Source organism: Callithrix jacchus, chromosome 7, assembly GCF_049354715.1.
Source record: "Callithrix jacchus isolate 240 chromosome 7, calJac240_pri, whole genome shotgun sequence".
NCBI lineage: Eukaryota > Metazoa > Chordata > Mammalia > Primates > Cebidae > Callithrix > Callithrix jacchus.
In genome coordinates, this window is record NC_133508.1 from 2,118,518 (window position 1) to 2,144,071 (window position 25,554).

The window sequence follows — 25,554 nt, forward strand, 5'->3', positions numbered from 1 at the left end:
TGTTCTTGTGCTGTTCTGTCCTTAGAACATTTTGAATAGGAGAACTGAAAGGTGAAACAACATTCTCTCACTCTGGAGTTTTTTCGGAGCACTCCGATTGGGATTTCATACATAATCCATATGGTACTTCGCAGGGGAATGTCTTTAAAAGGGAAACACCCCGTTTCCAAACCCTCTCCCCCAGTACACTCCATTGGTACTTTTGCTAGTAAATTAGTTTTACTTTCTTTTGGAAGTTCAGAATATATTTAGAATACCAAATAAAATATACAGTCCAAGTGCCAGGACACTATTTGGGGAGCTAGAAAGGAAGCATGGCTCCCTTTTAAGGGTAGTCTGAATATAATATAATTGTATTCAACAAACTAATTGGTAACAGCTAATCGGATTCCACTGAACCGATCACGACTTTTCTTCTTATTATTTTTTAATTAGCAACTGCTTCTGTATTTCTCCTTATTATCTTGAGAACGGATCTGTTTAGAATTCTAGTTTTGACCTGAAAATCTTTTGGAAACACTTTAGATGAAAAGTTTGACTGTTAAAGTTTAAACAGAGTAAGACTCAGTTAAAAAAAAAAAAAAAGAATTTTAGCATTTTATTAAATACCACTTAATGCTCAGTTTTTTAAGTTGATATAAAAAACGTGTCTTGAGGTGAATCATAGTTTGTATATTTTGTTCGTTTTAGTGTACGTAGTGAAAAAGAACACTGGGTAGTGAGTCTTGGTCCAGACACAAAACTCACTGTGTAATCCTGGGTAGGTGACTCTGCTGCTGTCCTTGCAATGTCAAAACTGGGGATAGAATTAGATAAAATCTAATAGTCTTTATCTGACTTTACAAATCTTTCATTGTATGCTGAATTTCTCAGTGTTCTTTGTGACAGAATATTTATTAATGCCTCCCTCATGCTAGTTACTATGCTAGTATTTTAAGAATTCTTCAAGATAGATAGCAATCTATCCATCTTATGGATAAATGGACTCCTCTGAGTGAAGTTGCCTGATTTCCATAGCCACCAGGCTGCAGAGTTGGGATGCAGACTTAACATCTTTCTGACTTCCAAGCCTATGCTTGTTGTTCTCACAAGTTGCATTGCTGTCTCTACATGAACTTAGATTTTTGTCTTATTTTGTTGTTTATGGAAATTTAGTTTCAAGTATACTTTGAGTGCATGCTTGTAATGTAAGGATTAAGTGATTGAAAGAAGTTACCAGTATCAGGACTTAAGGGTTTTATAGAGAATGTTTTATTATGCTCTAGGGTAGAGTCTTTTTTTTTTTGAGATAGAGTCTCGTTCTGCCCCCAGGCTGGAGTGCAGTGGTGTTATCTCAGCTCATTGCAACTCTGCCTCTCAGGTTCAATGATTCTCCTGCCTCAGCTTCCCCAGTAGCTGCGACACGAGCTTCCAGCTAATTAAGTACTCTTACTAGAGATGGGGTTTCACCACCTTGGCCAGGATGGTCTCAATCTCCTGACCTCATGATCCATCCACCTCAGCCTCCCAAAGTACTAGGATTACAGACATGAGCCACCGTGTCTGGCCCCGAGTCTAATTCTTGATGAATGCCTACTGTAGCTTTATTTCACGTATTAAATACTCAAAATGTAATGAACAGATGAATCTTATTAAAGAGTCGTAAAAGTTTGGGACTTTGTTGAACTAATAAATTATGATCTTTGTCAGTTTGTCAGATACCATGTGAATTTCTTAATGTTTTCTTAGAAGAACTTAAGATTTTATTTTATCTTTAGAAATGAGACAGGCTGGGCTCAGTGGCTTATGCCTGTAATCCCAGCACTTCAGGACACTGAGGCAGGTGGTCGGGAGTTCGAGACCAACATGGAGAAACCCTCTCTCCACTGAAAATACAAAATTAGCCGAGCATTGTGGCGCATGCCCATAATCCCAGGTACTCAGGAGGCTGAGGCAGAAGAATTGCTTGAACCGGGAAGTGGAGGTTGTAGTGAGCCGAGATTGTGCCATTGCACTCTAGCCTGGGCAACAAGAGTGAAACTCCATCTCAAAAAAAAAAAAAGAGACATAAATTTTAAGTTCTGATGCCATTTTTTGGTAGTTTCCTGTGATGCTGAAATGTCACTTGTTGATGCTTCACATCACAAAATGGGAAATCTATGTACATTTTTTTTCACATAAAGATTAATATCCCTTAATCAGATTGTGTTACTACCTTAGATATTAACTTGTCCCCATATCTTTCAGCCAGAGTCTGCTAAAAGTTAAAAACATTATGTAAGAACTGCTTAACCATTATGAAGGATTCCTTCTACTCTTGAGATTCCTAATTCTATGGTTTGTCTTAGTCAGTATTTATGAACAAATCTTCCATCTCACAATTTGGTACTCTCAGGATTCTTTGGTTCAGAGAATGGGTTCAGATTCCAGTTCTGTCACCAGCTGTGGAGTCCTTGGTCAAGTTACTTGGTCAGGTCTCAGTTTACTCATTGATAAAACAGGGAAAATAAAACCCACCTCATAAAGATTTTAGTATTAAATGAGATAATGTATGTAAAATGTTTAGTATGGTACCATGAGTAGTAGGTATTAGTATTAAAATCTCTTTGAAAGTTTACTTGCCTTAAGGGCATGATATTTTCATATTAAAGTTGGATATTTAATTGAAAATGTCAAGAATCGATAACTATACTCTTAGATAATATAAATGTTGGCCAGGTGTGGTGGTTTGTATTTGTAATCCTAGCACTTTGGAAGGCTGAGGTGGGAGGACCCCTTGAGCCCAGGAGTGTGAGACCAGCCAGGGCAACATACCGACCTTGTCTCTATTTTTAATTAACAGTGTTTTAAAATTTAAAAAATAGATAATATAAATGTTAGTGTTTTCTTGGCGTAGTTATGATGCTTTTTCATATTTTAAAGGTTAGAGTATGTGTGATGTTCTCACTGTCACCCAAGCTGGAGTACAGTGGCACAATCGCGGCTCACTGCAACCTCTGCTTTCTGGGTTCAAGCAATTCTGCCTTAGCCTCCCCAGTAGCTGGGATTACAGGCGGTGCTACCACGCCCAGCTAATTTTTGTATTTTTAGTAGAGATGGGGTTTTACTATGTTGCCAGGTAGGTCTCGATCTGACTTCAGGTGATCCGCTCACCTCGGTCTCCCAAAGTGTTGGGATTACAGGCATGAGCCACAGTGCCCGGCCCCTAATGACGATTTTTTTCCCCCAAGATGGAGTTTCGCTCTTGTTGCCCAGGCTGGAGTGCAGTGGCGCAATATCGGCTCACTGCAACCTCCAACCCCTGGGTTCAAGCAATTCTCCTGCCTCAGCCTCCCAAGTATCTGGAATTACAGGCGCCTGCTACCATGCCTGGCTAATTTTTTGTATTTTTAGTAGAGATGGGGTTTCACCATCTTGGCCAGGCTGCTCTTGAACTCCAGACCTCAGGTGATCCACTCACCTCAGCCTCCCTAAGTGCTAGGATTACAGGCGTGAGCCACTGCACCTGGCTGACCATTTTTAAAATAGGACCAGGAGCCTTTTTTTTGGTTCTGAGTTTCACCAGTGGGGTTAACTAAAGCTTTTAGGAATCATTGTCAAAATACATGCATAGAACAAGGGAGTGGAGAGCAATGAGAGGGTGAAAGAAAAAATAGAAGGAAAAGGTAGTTTTGAGAAGATACAGGCTGTGGCATGTACCTGCAAAAATTAGTGTTTCTATTGGCCTAGGTTCTTTTCTGTGATACTAACATTTTATTAGAGTACTGAAGCAAAGTCTTTTTGTATTTAAAAAATATTGATATTGCAAATGCTTTTTTTTTGGTAACCTAGTTTTAAGTGCTGTAATTTCAAACTTATATTTGAAAATATTTAAGTATACTATAGCTTTTAATAAAAAACTGAAGGCCAGCCGGGCATGGTGGCTCATGCTTGTAATCCCAGCAGTTTGGGAGGCCAAGGCAGGTGGATCACTGGAGGTCAGGAGTTCAAGTAGCCTGACCAATAGGGGAAAACCCCATCTTCACTAAAAATACAAAAATCAGCTGAGTGTGGTGGCACATGCTTATATTATAATTCCAACTACTTGGGAGGCTAAGGTGGGAGGATTGCTTAAACCTGGGAGGTGGAGGTTGTAGTGTGGGCCAAGATCGCACCACTGCACTCCAGCCTGGGCGACAGACCAGACTCCAAAAAAAAAGAAAAACGAAAAAACGAAGGGCCAACACAATGGCTCACACCTGTAACCCCAGCACTGTCGGAGGCCCAGGTGGGTGGATCAATCACTTGAGCTTAGGAGCTGGAGACCAGCATGATGAACATGAGGTAATCCATCTCTACTAAAAACCCAACAGTTACCTGGATGTGGTGTTGACTGCCTGCAGTCCCAGCTACTTGGTGGGCTGAGGCAGGTGGGTCACTTGAGCCCAGGAGATCGAGACTTCAGTGAGTTGTGATTGTGCCAATGTGCTCCAGCCTGGGTGACAAAGTGAGATGCTGTCTTTTTTTTTTAACTTTTTATTCATTTATTTTTTTGAGACAGGATTTCACCATGTTGGCCAGGTTGGTCTCGAACTGCTGACCTCAGGTGATCTGCCCGCCTCAGCCTCCCAAAGTGCTAGGATTACAAGCGTGAGCCACTGTGCCCGGCCGAGACACTGTCTTAAAGAGAAAACAAAAAACGGAGAAGTTTAGGTAATTTTCTACTTATGAAATAGAATTTTGATTTTCTTATATACAACTCTTACATAATTTTGGAGTTAAAACATGAAGCACTGTGCATAAAAGAAATTAGACAGCTAGTTCTGAGTAGAGAAATATATTTTTAGAAAAGAAAAATCCAGAATTTTCCTCCAAAATACAGTTTTTTGTTCCACAGTTACTTTCAGTTAACTATAAATAAGCCTGTACTGTGGGCCAGTGCTGTCCAGTAGAACTTTCTGTGGAAGTGTTCTGTGTCTGCCCTGCTACATATGGTAGCCATTTAGTCACGTGGAATTGAGCACTTGAAATACAGATACTGACTGAAGAACAGAATTTCAAGTTTTATTTAATTTTAATTAATTTCCATTTAGGTAACCATGTATGACTAGTGCCGTAGATTTTGGGTGATGATTTTGTCCCCAAAGGATATTTAGCAATGTCTGGAGTTATATTTGATTGTCAAAATGAGGAGAAGCTACTTGCCTGCCCTGCATAGCAGGCAGGGACACTGCTAAAGCTCCTAAGTGCACATGGTGGCCCCTTCCCTCTAAAACCAAAGAATCATGCTGCCCAAACTGTCAGTGGTGCTGAACTTTAGAAACCCTGGGCGATAGCTACTCTGTATTGGCAGACATAGCACAGAACATAAGGATTTTATGTTCACATGAATTTATAAATCAATTTGACTAATCCAGATGAAGAGGTTAAAAGTCCAGTGTAATTTGAGATAGTTTACTGTTTTTGCATCCGAACGTTTGATGATAAGGTTAGAGCAATGAAGTGCGATTTGAGAGTCTGCTCTTCTGTTTTGTCCGTTGACTTACAGGAAACAAGGGCTTGTTTATGTTTTCTTTCTCAGCTGAAATATTGACATTGAATATTGTATGAAATAGTGAACCACCATCTGTCATGGTTGTCAGATGCTAGGGTTAAAGCTGACTCAAAATGTTCACAGATACATTCTGCAGTATTTACAATTAAATGACATATTGTTTTGGAGTTGATAGTAGCTGAATCTGAGTGATGGGTACATGGAGATTCCATATATTATATTCTCTACTTTTGTTTCAGCTTAGATTTTTCCTTATAAAAAGTAAAGAACGGCTGGGTGTGGTGGCTCACGCCTGTAATCCCATTACTTTGGGAAGCTGAGGCGGGCGGATCACCTGAGGTCAGGAGTTTGAGACCAGCCTAACCAACATGGAGAAACCAGGTCTCTACTAAAAATACAAAATTAACCGGGCGTGGTGGCTCAGGCCTGTAATCTCAGCTTCTCAGGAGGCCGAGGTAGGAGAATCAGTTGAACCCGGGAGGTGGAGGTTGCAGTGAGCCGAGATTGTGCCATTGCACTCCAGCCTGGGTTACAAGAGCGAAACTCTGTTTAAAAAAAAGTGAAAAACAAGTACTTAGACATGGGCATAACTAATAATGATAGGATGTGGAGTATGACCAATAACTTAATGTTATCACAGAAATAATATTCATTTTACATGCCTTTATTTACTCTTTTAAAATTGCCAAGCTGCATTAATATGTTCTGTTTAAAAAATAGTGTCTTATCATTTAAAAAAAGTCACTGCATCTATGGTGCTGACATTCTTTTTCTCTTACAGATTGTCCTGGGTCACATAATGCCAGCTGAGCGTAAAAAGCCAGCAAGTATGGAAGAAAAAGACTATTTACCAAATAACAAGGAAAAAGACTGCAGTGAAAGGCGGCCAGTGAGCAGCAAGGAGAAGCCAAAAGACGACATTAAGCTCACTGCCAAGAAGGAGGTCAGCAAGGCCCCTGAAGACAAGAAGAAGAGACTGGAAGATGATAAGAGAAAAAAGGAAGACAAGGAACGCAAGAAAAAGGAAGAAGAAAAGGTAAAGGCAGAGGAAGAATCAAAGAAAAAAGAAGAAGAGAAAAAGAAACATCAAGAAGAAGAGAGAAAGAAGCAAGAAGAACAGGCCAAACGTCAGCAAGAAGAAGCAGCAGCTGCTCAGATGAAGTAAGGCAGTTGATTATAGTTACTGATGTGAGGGAATGGGAAGATTGGAATATTTTTGGGGAAAAAAAACCTTATTTGAAATATAGTGCCCTGGTGCAGCTCTTTAAGAATTGGGAGTATCGGCCGGGCGCGGTGGCTCACGCCTGTAATCCCAGCACTTTGGGAAGCCGAGGCGGGTGGATCACGAGGTCAACAGATCGAGACCATCATGGTCAACATGGTGAAACCCCGTCTCTACTAAAAATACAAAAAATTAGCTGGGCGTGGTGGCGCGTGCCTGTAACCCCAGCTACTCAGGAGGCTGAGGCAGGAGAATTGCCTGAACCCAGGAGGCGGAGGTTGCGGTGAGCCGAGATCGCGCCATTGCACTCCAGCCTGGGTAACAAGAGCAAAACTCCGCCTCAAAAAAAAAAAAAAAAGAATTGGGAGTATTGGGCCGGGTGTGGTGGCTCACGCCTGTAATCTCAGCACTTTGGGAGGCTGAGGCGGGTGGGTGGGCAGATCACGAGGTCAGGAGATCACAACCATTCTGGCTAACATGGTGAAACCCCATTTCTACTAAAAATTTTTTTAAAAAAAGAAGAATTGGGAGTATCTTAATTTACTTGTTTCATTAGTTTCACTGACTATAGGCATGCTTAAAGTGCTTTAATCATTAAAATTAAATAATAACACCAATCTTTAATGAGTACCATTTGAGGTCTTGGGTAATCTGGTTTATTTTATTTATTTATTTATTTAGAGATGGAGTCTTGCTTAGTAGCCCAGGGTGGAGTGCAATGGCGCTATCTCAGCTCACTGCAACCTCTGCTTCCTTGGTTCAAGCGATTCTCCCACCTTAGCCTCCTGAGTAGCTGGGATTACAGACACTCGCCATCATGCCCAGCTAATTTTTGTGTTTGTAGAGATGGTGTTTCACCATGTTGGCCAGGCTGGTCTCGAACTCCTGACCTCAGGTGATCCTCCTGCCTCAGCCTCCCAAAATGTTGGGATTACAGGCATGAGCCACTGCGGCTGGCTGTTTATTTAGAAAAAATTTTTTTTCATGTGAAATTAGTGGGGCATAGTCGTGCACACCTATACACCTGTAATCCCAGTTACTCAGGAGGCTGAGACAGGAGAATTCGCTTGAACCCAAAAGGTAGAGGTTGCAGTGAGCCACGATTGTGGGCACTGTACTCCTGCCTGGGCGACAGAACAAGACTGTGTCTCAGAAAAATAAAACTTCTTTTCATGGTAGGCTAATACTCCATTTTTTAAAGTTGAAAACCTTCAGGTGGCTGCTGTTTCTTGAGTTCTTATATATCAGGCGTTATATAGAATACATTAGCATCTATCCTTAAGACAGTCCCAATGAAGTAAGTTTTATGGTTCTCATTTTACAGATTAAGAAAATGAAGCTTAAGGAGGGTAAGCTGCGTAAGGTCACAGCAAATAGTAGAGCTGCTGGGATTTAAAGCTAGGATGGCCTGACTTTAAAACTCTTGACTGTTCATTAAGCACAATTCCACAATGCCTCCCATTCTTATCTTTATTTAAATCTATTTTTAACCTTATAAATCTATGCAAGTAAATAATAGACTAGTGGCAAATGTAGTTCTTATAGAGATGTGTCAGAAGTGACTATAGTTGAGTAGCATGAGTTCTCTCTGAATATAAAACTTACTAGGCCAGGCATGGTGGTTCATGCCTGTAATCCCAGCATGTTGGGAGGCTGAGGCAGGAGGATTGGTTGACCCGAGGAGTTTGAGACCAGCCTGGAAAACATAGCAAGACCCTGTCTCTATGAAGAAAAAAGAAAGAATAAGTATATAAATTTTTTTTAATAAAAGAATTTTTTAAGAGGGCAGCTTACTCTTTTTAAGCTTCATTTTATTCTATAAAATGAGGCTCATAAAATTTAACTTCATTGGGACTCTCTTAAGGATATTTGCTAATATATTTTATACAGTGCCTGGTACATAAAAAGAGCTCAGCAAACTCTAGCCAGGCTGGAGTGCAGTGGTGTGATGCCAGCTCACTGCAGCCTTGACCTCCTGGGCTCAAGCCATCTTCCCACCTCATCCTCCTGGGTAGCGGGAACTACAGGTGCATGCCACCAAACTTGGTTATTTTTGTACTTTTTGTAGATAGAGTTTCACTATATTGCCCCGGCTGGTCTTAAACTCTTGGACTCAAGCAGTCCTCCTGCCTCAACCTCCAACAGTGTTGGGATTACAGGTGTGAGCCACCATGGCTGTCCTAAAAAAATTGTTTTTTGGAAACGGTGTCTTACTGTTTTGTGTAATCTAGTCTGTAATTGCTGAGCTCAAGTGATCCTCCCACTACAGCCTCCTTAGTAGTTGGGACTATATACACACACCAGTGTGTATGGCCAAATATGTAATTTAAAAAGCTTTTGGCAAACACGATTTTATATAGGTCTCTAAAACATCCACCTTTCTTCTCAGAGTTCTTTAGGACTTCTTCTTTCTTCCTCTTTTTGGAGGGGGGCGGGGGCGTTGATGTGTTGTTACCCAGGCTAGAGTGCAATGGCTACTCTCAGGTTCCATCATAACACCCTGCAGACTCCAACTCATGGACTCGAGTGATTCCTCCTATCTTTGCCTCCTGAGTAGCTGGCATTATAGGCTCGTGCCACCACCGCTGGCCAGGACCTCTACTTTTAATAAGCAACAGGAGCCTTAGGTCTGCAAGGCTATAGTAGTGCCTAGTTTTAGAATATTCAGAACGATGATTCTTGAGAGATTCTTTTCTTTTCTTTCTTTTTTGAGACAGGGTCTTGCCCTGTCCGCCAGGCTAGAGTACAGTGGGCTGGTCTTGGCTCATGGTAATCTCTGCTTCCTGGGTCAACTGATCCTCCTGTCTCAGCCTGGGAAGTAGCTGGAACTATAGATGCACACCGCCACACCTGGCTAATTTTTGTATTTTTTTGTAGAGACGGGGTTTCGCTATGTTTCCCAAGCTGATTTTGAACTCCTGAGCTCCTGGGAAAATTACAGATAAATGCAAAAATAGAATAGTATAGTGAACTAGTCCCCCATCTACCTAGCATACATCCCCCTGGAGTATTTTAAAGCATCATAGCATTTTACCCATAAAAACTTCATTATATATCTTAAAGTTTTTTCAGTGCAGGTGAAAACTGAGTTGTTTAATGTATATACGTACTTTCTTTTTTTTTTTTGAGACGGAGTTTCGCTCTTGTTACCCAGGCTGGAGTGCAATGACGCAATCTCGGCTCACCGCAACCTCCGCCTCCTGGGTTCAGGCAATTCTCCTGCCTCAGCCTCCTGAGTAGCTGGGATTACAGGCACGCGCCACCATGCCCAGCTAATTTTTTGTATTTTTAGTAGAGACGGGGTTTCACCATGTTGACCAGGATGGTCTTGATCTGTTGACCTCGTGATCCACCCGCCTCGGCCTCCCAAAGTGCTGGGATTACAGGCTTGAGCCACCGCGCCCACCCATATACGTACTTTCTTATAATTACTTTCACTGCTCATTTGGTGTTTGTGTGTTGCTGGAAAACTTCAAGATACTCAGCTGTTCATGTTCTCAGTGATGGAGGCCACCTTTCTGTTAACATATTATAGCTTTTAGTGGAAAAATCATAATTATATTGTAACTCAGGGGTGATTATTTCAGAAAATACTTTTTTTTTGGAGATTTATATACATGTCTGTAATTTTTTGGGACAGGGTCTCACTCTGTTGCCCAGGCTGGAGAGCTGTGGTGTGATCATGATTCACTGCAGCTTCACCCTCTCGGGCTCAAGCGATCCTCCTGTCTTAGCCTCCCAGGTAACTGGGACTACAGGCACGTGTCACCATGTCCAGCTAATTTTTTAAATTTTTTGTAGAGATCGGGTCTCACTATGTTGCCCAGGCTGGTCTCAACTCCTGGGCTCAAGTGATCCTCCCACCTCAGCTTCCCAAAGTGGAGATTTAAGTTATATATTTTGTTATCTCAAAAACTTCAAAATCAGGTTGTTTGTCACCCCTCATGCCTGCCTATTTTATTACTTCTGCAATTGAAACTTGTTCTAATCGTTTTAGTGGAAAAGGGGTATATTTGTTTTTAGTTATTCTTTTCAGGATAAACTGAGTCTACTAGCTTTTTCTTAAAGGTTTCTTATATGATAGTTGTCTTCCGCTGCCTTTCTAAATTTTCTAAATCACTTGAATTTTAAAGAGCCCAAACCTAGGGAGGTACTTTGTTAAAGGCTTAGTTAATGTGCTGAGTATGGAAAAACTATATCTAGGTCGGGTACAGTGGCTCATGTCTGTAATTCCAGCATTTTGGGAGGCCGAGGAAGGTGGATAATCTGAGGTCAGAAGTTCAAGACCAGCCTGACCAACACGGTAAAACCCTGTCTCTACTAAAAATATAAAGTTAGCCAAGTGTGGTGATGCACCTGTAATCCCAGCTGTTCGGAAGGCTGAGGTGGGAGAATTGCTTGAACCTGGGAGACAAGAGGTTGCAGAGATCACACCACTGTACTCCAGCCTGGGCAACAGAGTGAGACCCTGTCTCAAATTTAAAAAATTAAAAGAAAAGACTAATATTTCAAACCTTTTTTTTTTTTGAGACGGAGTTTCACTCTGTTGCTCAGGCTAGAGTGCAGTGGTATGATCTCGGCTCACTGCAGACCCTGCCTCCCAGGTTCCAGTGATTCTCCTGCCTCAGCCTCCTGGGTAGCTGGGACTACAGGCGTGCGCCACCATGCCTGGCTAATTTTTGTATTTTTACTAGAGATGGGGTTTCAACATGTTGGCCAGGCTGGTCTCAAACCCCTGATCTCAAGTGATCTGGCCACCTTGACCTCCCAAAGTGTTAGGATTACAGGTGTGAGCCACCGCGTCTGGCCTCAAAACATTTTTAATGCATTTTTTTATAGTGCTAATTCTTTTTTTTTTTTGAGACTAAGTCTTGCTCCGTTGCCTAGGCTGGAGTGTAGTGGTGTGATCTCGGCTCATGGCAACCTCTGCTGCCTGGGCTCAAGTGATTCTTCTGCCTCAGCCTTCCAAGTAGCTGGGATTATAGGCGCCTGCCACCACAGCTGGCTTATTTTTGTATTTTTTAGGAGAGACGGGTTTCATGGTGTTGGCCAGGCTGCTGTTGAACTCCTGACCCCACCCACCTCAGTCTCCCAAAGTGCTGGGAGCGCACTCCTGTTCTTACAGTGTTAATTCTTTATTCTTTGTGGACAATTGTTTTTTTTTTTTTTTTTTTGGTTCATTGTGCCTCAGCCTCCTGAGTAGCTGGGACTACGGGTATGTGCCATCATGCCTGGCTAATTTTTTTGTATTTTTAGTAGAGATGGGTTTCACCATGTTGGCTAGGCTGGTCTTGAACTCCTGACCTCAGGTGATCTGTCTGTTTTGGCCTCTCAGAATGCTGGGATTACAGGCATGAGCCCCTGTGCCCGTCCAGTAAAATGTCTTTAAAAGTAGTGAAAGGTCTTTTGAATCTTGTAGATTCTTATATTTAGATAATTTTTTTCATTGGCTTTTCTCTTAGGCTATTTGTGTATGATGCTTCAAAATATATAGAGTATTTTATTTATTTGTTTTGTTTTTATATAGAGAAAAAGAAGAATCTGTTCAGCTTCATCAGGAAGCTTGGGAACGCCATCATTTAAGAAAGGAACTTCGTAGCAAAAACCAAAATGCTCCTGACAACCGACCAGAGGAAAATTTCTTTAGCCGCCTTGACTCAAGTTTGAAGAAAAATACTGCTTTTGTCAAGAAGCTAAAAACTATTACAGAACAACAGAGAGACTCCTTGTCCCATGATTTTAATGGCCTAAATTTAAGCAAATACATTGCAGAAGCTGTAGCTTCTATTGTGGAAGCAAAGCTGAAAATCTCTGATGTGAACTGTGCTGTACACCTCTGCTCTCTCTTTCACCAGCGTTATGCTGACTTTGCCCCATCTCTTCTTCAGGTCTGGAAAAAACATTTTGAAGCAAGGAAAGAGGAGAAAACACCTAACATTACCAAGTTAAGAACTGATTTGCGTTTTATTGCAGAATTGACAATAGTTGGGATTTTCACTGACAAGGAAGGTCTTTCCTTAATCTATGAACAGCTAAAAAATATTATTAATGCTGATCGGGAGTCCCACACTCATGTCTCTGTAGTGATTAGTTTCTGTCGACACTGTGGAGATGATATTGCTGGACTTGTACCAAGGAAAGTAAAGAGTGCTGCAGAGAAGTTTAATTTGAGTTTTCCTCCTAGTGAGATAATTAGTCCAGAGAAACAACAGCCTTTCCAGAATCTTTTAAAAGAGTACTTTACGTCTTTGACCAAACACCTGAAAAGGGACCACAGGGAGCTCCAGAATACTGAGAGACAAAACAGGTGATTTTCAAATGTTTCTCAGAGTTGAGAATTTATTTTGGAGCTCATACTTAAAAATCTTTAAAGTCTTCATGCCACTGAAAGAACTTATGGAAAAGGGCTCTTTACAGGTGATTTCTTACCATTCCAGGAAAATTTCAAAGTAGAACAGTCTTGAGTACTCATGTTTTAAAGTGAGTCTACAATAGATTTTGTTTTTCATTTTAAAAGAAATCTGGCAAGTAGATGGTGATTTTTGCTTTGTGTATGTGTTTTCTTCCAGTGATTTTAAACACGCCTTAGTAATTGAGGGGTAGATTTTCCTTTTCTGTCACTTAAACTTACCTGCTAATATTTTTCTGTGTGCTTTAATATTCTTTCCATAACAGGTTTACTTTTATTGTTTTGTATTTTAAGTTATTAATGTCATTGTTGCTCTTTTTCAGAAAATGAATCATTAATTACCAGGGGTATATCAGATTAGAATTTTGGAAAGTAAAGCACAAAATTAGCTGTGAAAAAATTTCTTAAATGCAACTATAAAATGTATTTGTTGGAGTCTTCTTCCTGTGGGCAAAAAATTCTAAAGGAGTAATATACTTTGCCTCTGGTAATTGGTGAAAAGACCTGACTTTGGAGCCAGTTTTGATTGTTAAAAGGTATTGTAGATTATTGTGTAGTATTTATACCTGAGGAGCAACAAGAACCTAGAAGTAGATGTAGTTTGTGGGCATTAGGTCAGCTTTTATAGAGGATAGATTTGGAGGAGAACTGAGGGAGTGTAGAAAAGTGTGATAGCCATAGCATGTGGCTGAGTATTAAACTATTTTAGTATTTCTACAGCTATTTAAATTGCATGGTTTAGAATCTGAAATTACTGCTGATCAGAAATTTGAACAGGAGGGTATCTTTTTCTTATTTCCGAAGTCTGTGTTAGGGGAGGAGTGGTATAAGTAGTTACCACTAGAAGCTGATTGACTTAACCAGAAGACTCTACAGGAATAGTGTTGGCCAGTAGCACAGTTAGGACAGGGTCAAGGTAGAGGCTACATGGTTAAATCTTTGTGACTGAAGGTCACTCGGAGGTGAGAATTTAAGATGGCAGTGGTGTTATCAATACTTCTTAGGACAAAGAAAAAGGCTTATTACCCTTGTTTTATGTTTTGATTTGTGAGGACCTGTTTAAACTTTGAAGAGGCAACCTCAGAATGTATTTGTACCATCAGTAATGGGCTACAAAGGATTATGGTGGTCCTTTATTCATACTTCTCACTTAGGGCTTCTTATTCATGATTTCCATATGCTTTGTCAATTTCGTAGTCTTTTGTTCATACATTCTACTTAATACATCATAACTGATTTGTAAGTATCTGATGATTGATTAGTTCTTGGCTACTTTGAGGGAGTGTGTATGTATTTGCTTTTGATTGGACTCAGAATCTTGGAGAGTAGAGAGATTCTCCAATTTTTTTTTTTTTTTAAGGTGGGGTTTCACCATGATGGCCAGGCTGGTCTTGAACTCCTGACCTCAGGTGATCCACCCACCTCAGCCTCCCAAAGTGCTAGGATTAAAGGTGTGAGCCACAGCTCCCGGCCTTTTCTCCAATGTTTTAATCCAATCCATTCACCTTTCCAATGTAGGAATACATTTATAGACTATTTAACAGATAAGATTATTTTTCCTCTGAATACTTCCCAGAGGAGCTCAGTTCTCTCCGAGCCATTTCAGTGATGGAAATACTTACGGGCTAGGAATTGTTTGTTATATCAAGTGGAAATTTAACTGCTCACAAAATTATTCCCTTTGATTTGATTCTTTTTTCTCGTATGGATGGAGTAAATGTACTCAAAGTAGGAGATCCATGAACTTTTTACCTCTTCATAATTAATTAAACACAGAAACTTAGAGTAAGCATTTAGAAATTATTATAGAATTTTCAGGGGCCATGGTATTCCTACTATATTTTTACAAAAGGGTCCAATGGTTGGGGAAGGAAAGTTGGCCGTTTACCACAGATGGTTTGAGGAACACTGGTACAGGACATATGTGTCTTTTATTCCCATGACAGTATCTCAGATATTCACAGACTGCCACGATGCTTCCCTTTTCTCTTCTCCATGTTAAATACCTCCAGTTCTTTCAGTTTGCTTCTTGATTTCTGGACGCTTCACTGTTCTTAGGATACTTGTTTTGTATGCATTCTTTTCTATCTGTGACCTAAAATTGCCTTAGTTTTTATAGCTACCTTGTCATTCTTTTGTTTTTGGTTAAGCTTATTAGCACTAACGCTTTATTTCTCATATGAACTGCTGGCAAGCCAGTTCTTCTTCACTTTGAACTAGTGAAATACGATTTTTAAAGCTTAAATGTGTAGTTGCTTATCTCTGTAAACTTTATTTAGATGTTTTTGGTATATTATTTTAGCCTTATAAAAACTTTGGATTTTATTACATGTGTATTATTAATAGTACAGGCTGGGCATGGTGGCTGATGCCTATAATGCTAGAACTTTGGGAGGCTAAGGCAGAATGATCACTTAAGCCCAGGAATTTGAGACTAGCCTGGTCAACATGGTGAAGCCCCATTGCTACAAAAAATATAAAAATTAGCTGGGTGTGGTGGTGTGCGCCTGTAGTTTCAGCTACTTGAGATGGGAGGATCACTTGAGCCTGGGAAGTTTAGACTGCAGTAAGCCATGATCGTGCCCCTGCACTCTAGCTTGGGCAACAGAGAGAGACCCTGTATCAAAATAAAACCGAATAGTAGTTATCCTCTGGTCACATTCAGCTTTGATAAGCAGCTCTTCTATTTTATTATTCAAGTCATTTATAAAAATTTGAAAAGGATGTAATGTTAAGAATATAGCTTTGTGGCCTTTCCCTAGAAACTTTTATCCATTTGATACAGAACTATTCATCTGTAGTTATTAGAGAAGTTTACTTACGTAGTGTAAACTGACTTTAGCATTGTCACAGCCTTTTTTTTATATATATAGAGTCTTGTTCAGTCTCCCAGGCTGAAATGCAGTGGCACCATCTTGGCTCACTGCAACGTCTGCCTCCTCGGTTCAAGTGATTCTCCTGCCCCAGCCTCCCGAGTAGCTGGGATTACAGGCATGCGCCGCCACAACCAGCTACTTTCTGCATTTTTAGTAGAGGTGGGGTTTCACCATGTGGGCCAGGCTGGTCTCAAACTCCTCACCTCAGGTGATCTGCCAGCCTCGGCCTCCCTAAAGTGCCAGGATTACAGGCGTGAACCACTGTGTCTGGCCATCACAGCCTTTTTATCATGGGAGACTGCCCATTTAGATGTAATGATTTGAGGATGTGAGAATCTTAATTACCGTATAGAAAATAATTGACATGTGGCTTAATAAATCATGCCTAAGGATAGCTTCAACTTGAACAGCCACTATAGTGAAAATACAGATACCTGACTGAGCAAAAAAAAAAAAGACATCAGGAATGGATTAGGGCAGAATCCCTACTTGGCCTAATGATAGTTTCCTGCCTTCTAAAAGGGTTCATTGTGGTGTTCTGCCTAAAATGATCATTTTCTCCCTCTCAGATGTTATCCAGGAGCTGTATTTTTTTCTTTTTAATTTTTTTTGTGACAGGGTCTCACTCTGTTACCTGGGCTAGAGTGCAGTTGCGTGATCATGGCTCAGCATTGCCTTGACCTCCTGTGGCTTAAGGGATCCTCCTACCTCAGACTCCCAAGGAGCTGGGACTACAGGCACATGCCACCATGCCTTGTTAATTTTTAAATTTTTTTTTTATAGAGAGGGGAATCTCCCTATATTGCTTAGGCTGATCTTAAACTTCTGGGGTCAAGCGGTCCTCCTGCCTTGACCTCCCAAATTGTTGGGATTATAGGTGTTGTGAACCACTGTGCTTGGTCCCACCCCACCTTTACTTAATTGATTGAATTTTTGAGATAGGATTTCACTTTGTTGCCCAGGCTGGACTACAGTGGTGCAATCTTGGCTTGCTGCAACCTCCGCTTCTGGGGTTCAAGCAGTTCTGTCACTTCAGCCTCCTGAGTTGCTAGGACTACAGGCACGTGGCACCATGCCTGGCTAATTTTTGTATTTTTAAGTAGAGACACGGTTTTGGCATGTTGCCCAGGCTAGTCTCGAACTCGTGGCCTCAGATGATCCGCCTGCTTTGGCCTCCCAGAGTGCTGGGATTATATGTGTGAGCCACTGTGTCTGGCCTCCACTCCAACCTTGAAAAGAATTTTTGTGAAAATAGAGATGTGGCCTTACACTGTTGTCCAGGCTGGCCTCAAACTCCTGGGCTCAAACAATCCTCCTGCCATGGCTTCCCAAACTTCTGGATTTACAAGTGTGGCCCACTGCCACTCTCATCCAGTAGGTGCTTTGACGTTTTTCTACATCATAGGACTAAATCATGGGCAATAGTTCTTCCAGTAAGGTTTCTCTGAGGCATGGTAAAACTAGAAAACTAAGCTAGCTGATATTTAAGACTCCTACTTATTTAAATTTCTTTAAGCCTTTTATTCTATATCTTTTATTATTTTGTTTTTTGAGACAAGGTCTCACTTTGTCACCCAGGCTGGAGTGCAATGGCGGGCTAGAGTGCTCACTGCAGTCTTCACCTCCTGGCTCAAGCAATCCTCCCACATCAGCCTCTCAAGTAGCTGGAACCCTAGGCACCCAGCACCACACTTACCTGATTGATTGTATTTTTGGTGGAGACAGGATTTCTCCATGTTGCCCAGGCTGGTCTCAAACTCCTGAGCTCAAGCCACCTGCCTGCCTTGGCCTACAACAGTGCTGGGATTACATGCATGAGTCTCTAATGTGTCTGGCTAATTTTTTTGTATTTTTAGTAGAGGCGGGGTTTCACCATGTTGGCCTGGCTGGTCTTGAACTCCTGACCTCAAGTGATCTACCCTCCTCGGCCTCCCAAAGTGCTGGGATTACAGATGTGAGCCACTGTGCCCATCCTCAATTTTAAACAATCTAGTAAAAGGTAGGGTGATTTCTTTTTTAAGTAACTTACAGTTACCTATTTTTTTTCGAGATGGACTCTTGCTCTGTCACCAGGCTGGAGTGCAGTGACACAATCTCGGCTTACTGCAACCTCTGCCTCCCAGGTTCAAGTATTTCTCCTGCCTCAGCCTCCTGAGTAGCTGGGACTACAGGTGCCCGCCACCATGCCTGGCTAATTTTTTTTTTTTTTTTTCAGTAGAGATGTGTTTTTACCATGTTGGACAGGCCAGTCTCGAACTCCTGACCTCGTGATCCACCTGCCTCAGCCTCCCAAAGTGCTGGTATTGTAGGTGTGAGCCACTGCACCGGGCCAATTTAATTTTTATTGAATATAACTCAATTATGTTACAGAATTTGTTTTTTTCAGTATAGTGAAATTATGAATTCAGGTTATAGGCCACAATTCTTGTTTGAGTAATCTTGAAGTGTATTTATTCCTTTTTATCTCCCTAATTGACGAGGTGTTATCAAGTTTCTCTTTAGCACCTGTGACTCTTAGTACCTTCATGATTGCAGGCTGAGACTAGCAGCAATGAGTTGACAAAGTTTGGTAAAAAACATTTAAGTAGAATGCAAACATTGTTTTCTTCTTCCCATTTATTTATTTATTTTTATAAACATGGGGTTTCACCCTGATGACCAGGCTGGTCTTGAACTCTTGACCTCAGGTGATCCACCCACCTCGGCCTCCCAAAGTGCTAGGATTGCAGGTGTGAGCCACCGTGCCATACCCATTCTTTTATTAATGCAAATTCATGAGGCAGTATTGACTGATAATTGAATCTTAAAAACACATCAGCCAATAATGAAATGATATTGCTTTTACTTTCACTTTCATTCCAGGTAATTTGTGCCTTGCTTCGCAAGTAGGTTGTTTAATTAATTGGTAGTATTTAAGCACAATTTTGTTACTTCTCTGTACTTTAAACATAGTGTTATAGCTGTAGTAAGAGCTCTAAAATTATCTCTTAGATATTCTAATTGTGTTTAAATGACTTTGCTGTAGTAGTAGTACCCATTTAAATGGGTACAGTTTTGCTTTGCTATGTTCTAGAGTCTTTTTACAAGGTTGAGACATCCATAAACAAATTCTAAAATGAAACCAAAAGAAAATCTAAAATAATTGTTCTTTTTGGTTTGTTTGTTTTTGATGGAGTCTTGCTCTGTGGCCCAGACTGGAGTGCAGTGGCGTGATCTTGGTTCACTGCAACCTCTACCTCCCGGTTCAAGCTATTCTCCTGCCTCAGTCTCCCAGGTAGCTGGGATTACAGGTGCCTGCCACCACACCTGGCTAATTTTTGTATTTTTAGTAGCAATTGGGGTTTTTTAGGCAATAATTAAAATATGTGATGAAATCATATTTTCCGGCTGCTTTTCGTTATATTTTCAGTGATACATTCCCATGGAATTCACATGGGAAATTTTGATCACATCTTTGATGTAAAGCAGAGATACTTGTTCAGATGTGCTGTGTAATATTTAGTTCCCTCATATGGGTTTTTTCTTTTTTAAGACGGGTTTTCATCATGTTGGTCAGGCTAGTCTTGAACTCCCGACCTCAGGTGATCCGCCCGCCTTGGCCTAAATCATAAGGGTTTTCAGAAGCAAACTGAAAACCTTTTCCTGTGAGTTTTATAAAGTTACAAAAAATACCCTGACATTTTTAGTACCTACATTTAAAAATGTTTCATTTTAATTTCATTAGAATTTCTAAATGATCCTTGGATTTATTTATTTATGTAGATAGGTTCTCACTGTGTTACCCGGGCTGCAGCACAGTGGCACAGTCACGTCTTAAGGCAGCCTCACCCTCCTGGGTTCAGGTGACCTCTCACTTCAGCCTCCTGAGTAGCTAGGACTATAGGTGCCCAACACTGCATCCAACTAATTTTTGTATATTTTATAGAGATGGAGTTTTGCCATGCTGCCCAGGTTGGTCTTGAACTTGTGGGCTCAAGCAGTTCACCATCCTTGGCCTCCCAAAGTGCTAGGACTACAGGCTTTAGCCACTGTGCCTGGCCAATTCTGGTTTTTAAATGTTCAGGCACTGTAATGAGTTATTTCTCTACTTTGTCTGTATTTCGTCTTACTGCATGCTGTGGATTTAGTCATTTCAGTATTACATAGTTGTCAAGGAAAGGACATATGGCTACATATGTTAGTTTTATATATAACAGAAATCATAATTGTATTCATTGGTATTCTGTCCTGCTAACTGAGTGCTCGGTGTAAGATATTAAAAAAAAAATCTAAACTTTTCTTAAAGACTATTCTCACTGAATAGTAAAGCACATACTCACTCATTAGGTAAGTTAGTGCTGTTAATAATGCATTTGATTAAGGGTAAGGTATATCACTGAAGCTTTTTTTTTCTGAGGCAGAGTCTTGCTCTGTCACCTAGGCTGGAGTGCAGTGGTGCCATCTAGACTCACTGTGGCCTCCGCCTTCTGGGTTTAAGCAATTCTCCTGCCTCAGCCTCCTGAGTAGCCGGGATTACAGGCATGTGCCACCATGCCTGGCTAATTTTCTTGTATTTTTTAGTAGAGACGGGGTTTCACCATGTTGGTCAAGCTGATCTCAAACTGCTGACCTCATGATTTGCCTGCCTCGGCCTCCCAAAGTGCTGGGATGACGGGAGTGTGCCACTGCAACTGGCCTTACTGAAGTTTTAAAGTTTTAGGTTAGTTCCAGTAGGACTGGAGAGGAACTGGAGTGCAGACTCAGGGAACCATCACAGAATGAAATCACTTACAATGAACTCAATGCAAAGTCACAGGCAAATCCACACATGGAAGTGAGGAAAAGGACTGTTCATTTTTGTTTTCATAAAGTAGTCATCACCTTGCTACTGCTTATGTATCAGAAATTCTTAATGTGATTATTATATATCTCAGTGGACTGGATGTTTGTTCTTTGGATAACCAGAAAGTCAGAACTTGTTAAGAGAAATTAAGTTCTGGGTTATATTATTCTGAGATATATTTTCTGATTTGTTTTCAAGTATAAAATAATGTTGCATCATAATTGTCATTAGGGGTTTTGAAATATCTTGGAACCATTATTAGTCAATTAATATAATTTGCTTCAGAATAAACTCTTCAGTTTTTGTTTTTTATTTATTTTTTCCAACTAAAATGCCATGGAATAAACTCTTCAATTTTTTTTTTTTTTTTTTTTTTAGACGAGGTCTGGCTCTGTCGCCTAGGCTGGAGTGTAGTGGTGCAATCTTGGCTCACTGCAACCTCCACTTCTGAAGTTCAAGCCATTTTCCTGCCTCAGCCTTCCAAGAAGCTGGGATTTCAGGCACCACCGTTAGGCTCAGCTAATTTTTATATTTTTGTAGAGACAAAGTTACATCATGTTGGCGACGCTGGTCTTGAGCTCCTGACCTCAGGTGATCCACCCGCTTCAGCCTCCAAAAGTGCTGGGAGGCATGAGCTACCGTGCCTGGCCCTACGATGCAAATATTTTTAAATCACCTACTTCTGAGCATTACTTATTTGAGTAATTTATTTAATTTTGGCAAGTATGGTGACTCATGCCTGTAATCCCAGCACTTTGGGAGTTTGAGGTGGGAGGATTGCTTGAGGCCAGGAGTTCGAGACCAGCTTGGCCAACATAGCCAGACTCCCATCTCTACAAAAAATAAAAGTAAATTACAGATTTTTTTAAAAAATGACTTTCAACTTCCAAAATGAGTTCTATTGAAACTTCTGATTAAAATTTTTAACAAGCTTATTCAAAGTACTAATGTTGTTTCTTTCATAGCTGTGAATATGTTAAAATGCTTTGGGTTTTTGTTTTAAGTTTTAGAATTCATTAACAAAATTACTGATAAAATTTTGTTTTTGTGATAGTAGTCTGAACAAATGTTTGAGGAGAGGGAAATGCTCTCTAATGACAGTATTTTTAGAGCAGCACTTTTTAGCCTGGATTATTATGGTTAAATTATTTTAACATTTTGCTAATGTGTTGGTAGAGTGATATCTAATGTATATTTAAATAATAAGAAAATGAAATTTCTCATTTTAGACCCTAATAGGCCAGATTTAGGGAATTAAATTAAAAGGGGAATTACTGGATTTTATGAATCTGTGCACTGATGCATTTGTAATGGGAACGAATAGTCTGAAAATAGAAAATGTTGTTATTTGAATTGTCACAGTATTTAAACAAAAGCTTATGTGAGTAGAAATAGGGTAAAATGGGATAGTTTTGACATCGTTTCAAATAAGTCGGGAAGAATAAATATAGGCTTGATTTTTCTGCCTTTTTCTCTGTAACTTTAGAAGATGGCATTACGGAAAACCACATTTTCTTCACTATTCATAAGAAAAGTCAAATAACAAGAAATGAAAAACTTCCAAGTACTACTTTAAAAATAACAATTTATAATTGACATTTTGAAACATTGTATTTGCATCATGGTTTATAAATTTCAAATGTTATACTACCACATGGATATTTTGTATATAAAAAATTGGATCTAGGTGGGGCGCTGTGACTCACGCCTATAATCCCAGCACTTTGGGAGGCCGAGGTGGGTGGATCACAAGGTCAAGAGATCAAGACCATGCTGGTCAACATGGTGAAACCCTGCCTCTACTAAAAATACAAAAATTAGCTGGGCATGGTGGTGCGCACCTGTAGTCCCAACTACTTGGAAGGCTGAGGCAGGAGAATTGCTTGAACCCAGGAGGCGGAGGTTGCGGTGAGCCGAGATCTCGCTATTGCACTCCAGCCTGGGTAACAAGTGCGAAAGTCCGTCTCAGAAACAACAACAACAAAAAATAATTGGATCCAGCTATATAAGTATCAGTGATTTATACCAATATATGATTCTTATTTTACTCTATACATTTTGGTATTTTCTAATAGTTTTGCATTTGTAGTTTTGGGCTTAGTGGTATACTCTTGTAAAGTGGAAGAGTGGTTTTGTCTTTAGTTCCTTGATAAGGGCTGGCCTGAGTAAATGGGTTTCTCAGTATTTATTACCTGGATAAATAACCAGTACTTGCACAGTAGATTAAGAATTGGCTGTGGGGAAGATGGGCTTTTTCATAAGATAATCTTGATTCAAATCGTTATGGAAGTTTAAGGATAACTGATTCTGTTGTTTTTGAACCTGTTCAAAATCTGTCGGTTTTGAAAACTGAGTTCCTCCACACATGGAAGTGAGGAAAAGGACTGTTCATTTTTGTTTTCCTAAAGTAGTCATCACCTTGCTACTGCTTATGTATCAGAAATTTTTAGTGTGATTGTTATATATCTCAGTGGACTGGATGTTAAATATTTTGGTGTTAAATATTTTTTGTTTAGCTCTGTGTATCTGAGGGGAGTATGACAGTAATGAAAACCAAATAATTTTTTATTATTTTGTGATATATTGTTAAATATGATATTACTGATTCAAATCATCATGGAGGTTTAAGAATAATTGATACTTTCTATAACCTGTTGCTTTTGAAAATTGGCTTGTGTAGTTGTGTTTTGGTTAACTCTGTGTGAGAAGAATATGACTGTAACAAAGTGCCGCATAATTTAAAATTATTTAGAAGTATATTGTTAAATATTGTGGTATTTCAGCAAGTATGCTTCATATACTTTGAGGAACCAGTGTTAACATTTAATTGTACAGGTGAATTTGATTATAAATTTCAGATATATTTGAAAACATTAGATTCAAATGTTAAATAAAAATGAAGATACTAAATTTGTATGAGAAAATCAAATTATGGAATTTTTCCCATATAACAATGTGTGATGACATCTATTTTGATAAGACTGTCAGATGACTTCATCATTTGTTTATAGGCGCATTCTACATTCTAAAGGGGAGCTCAGTGAAGATAGACATAAACAGTATGAGGAGTTTGCTATGTCTTATCAGAAGCTGCTGGCAAATTCTCAATCCTTAGCAGACCTTTTGGATGAAAATATGCCAGATCTTCCTCAAGACAAACCAACACCAGAAGGTAAGGTATTCTTAGAAACAAACGTTGTGTTTTCTTATAAGCATTGTCACTTACCTTTTGGCTTGTCAGATGTGCAGTATTGAGAATTTCAGTTTTTAAAATGGGCCAGGCATGGTGGCTCATGTCTGTAATCTCAGCACTTTGGGAATCTGAGGCAAGAGGATTGCTTGAGACCAGGAGTTTGACAGCAACCTGGGCAATAGAGTGAGACTCCCATGTCTATTAAAAAAAAGTTTTTTGAATAAAGAAATGGTATTAAAACCTATTGATAACCTTGAAAATTTATTTTTAATGATCCCTGAATAGAAGAGTCTCTGGACAAAGGGAATAATAATTAACTCATATGATAATATGATGAGTTCATTCAGATTCTTTTTTTTTTGAGTTGGAGTTTCACTCTTGTTGCCCAGTCTGGAGTGCAATGGCGTGATCTTGGCTCACTGCAACCTCTGCCTCCTGGGTTCAAGTGATTCTCCTGCCTCAGCCGTCCAAGTATCTGGTATTAACAGGCTTATACTACCACACCTGGCTAATTTTGTATTTTTAGTAGAGACGAGATTTCTCCATGTTGGTCAGGCTGGTCTCCAATTCCCAACCTCAGGTGATCACCCGCCTCATCCCCCCAAAGTGCTGGGATTACAGGCGTGAGCCACTGTACCTGGCCTCATTTAGGTTCTTGAGTAATAGATAGATATCTTCCAATCTCCTGGCAATTCTGTTTACTTAGAAATCTTAAGGGTGAAGCATTTGTAAAATATCCTTTTATAATTAAAGAAAAATTTATATTTAATATCTTCAGTAAGAAATACCTATTGTATACTGTGACTGCATTTATTATATTTATATATAATAATATACATAATTCCTATACTTCTTTTTTTTTTTTTTTTTTTTTTTTAATACAAAACCTTGCTCTGTTGCCCAGGCTATAGTACAATGGCACAATCTCAGCTCCTGGCAATCTCTGCCTCCTGGGCTCAAATGATCCTCCTGCCAAGTTGCTGGGACTACAGTTGTATGCCGCCATGTCTGGCTAATTAGAGACAAGGTTTTACCATGTTGTTCAGGCTTGTCTTGAACTCCTGAGCTCAAGCAGTCCTCTTGTCTTGGTCTCCCAAAGTGGGGGATTATAGGTGTGAGCCACTGTGCCTGGCTTCCTACTCAGTATCTCAAAAATCAGTCTCAAACTTTTTGAATGTTTAAAAAAAGTTTCATCATAGAATTTGTTTTGGTTGACTCTGGCTAGTTTCTCAGAACTTTCTCAGTATATTTGTTATGATATTTTAGAACCAAAATCTCTTTGTAATATTTAGTATATGGCCAGGTGCAGTGGCTCACGCCTGTAATCCCAGCACTCTGGGAGGCTAAGGTGGGCAGATCACAAGGTTAGGAGTTCAAGACCAGCTTGGCCAATATGGTGAAATACCGTCTCTACTAACAATACAAAAATTAGCTGGGTGTGGTGGTGTGTGCCTGTAGTCTGAGCTACTTGGGAGGCTGAGGCGGGAGAATCACTTGAACCCAGGAGGCCAAGGTTACAG

General features: G+C 40.1%; 1 protein-coding gene across 6 annotated transcripts in view; it reads left to right on the plus strand.

The window, feature by feature from the left end:
* The window catches only part of UPF2 (UPF2 regulator of nonsense mediated mRNA decay), a 167,226-nt gene that overhangs the window by 44,089 nt on the left and 97,583 nt on the right, over positions 1-25,554 (plus strand). For 5 of the 6 annotated variants that reach the window (XM_035306679.3, XM_017974057.4, XM_008999925.5 and 2 more), the window contains exons 2-4: positions 6,294-6,673; positions 12,262-13,041; positions 23,853-24,013. In XM_035306679.3, coding sequence (XP_035162570.2) covers positions 6,312-6,673; positions 12,262-13,041; positions 23,853-24,013 — 1,303 coding nt within the window. In that variant the 5' untranslated portion in view covers positions 6,294-6,311. Of the gene's footprint in view, positions 1-4,519; positions 4,672-6,293; positions 6,674-12,261; positions 13,042-23,852; positions 24,014-25,554 lie in introns of all 6 variants that reach the window. The other variant, XM_035306678.3, reaches the window with a different exon arrangement.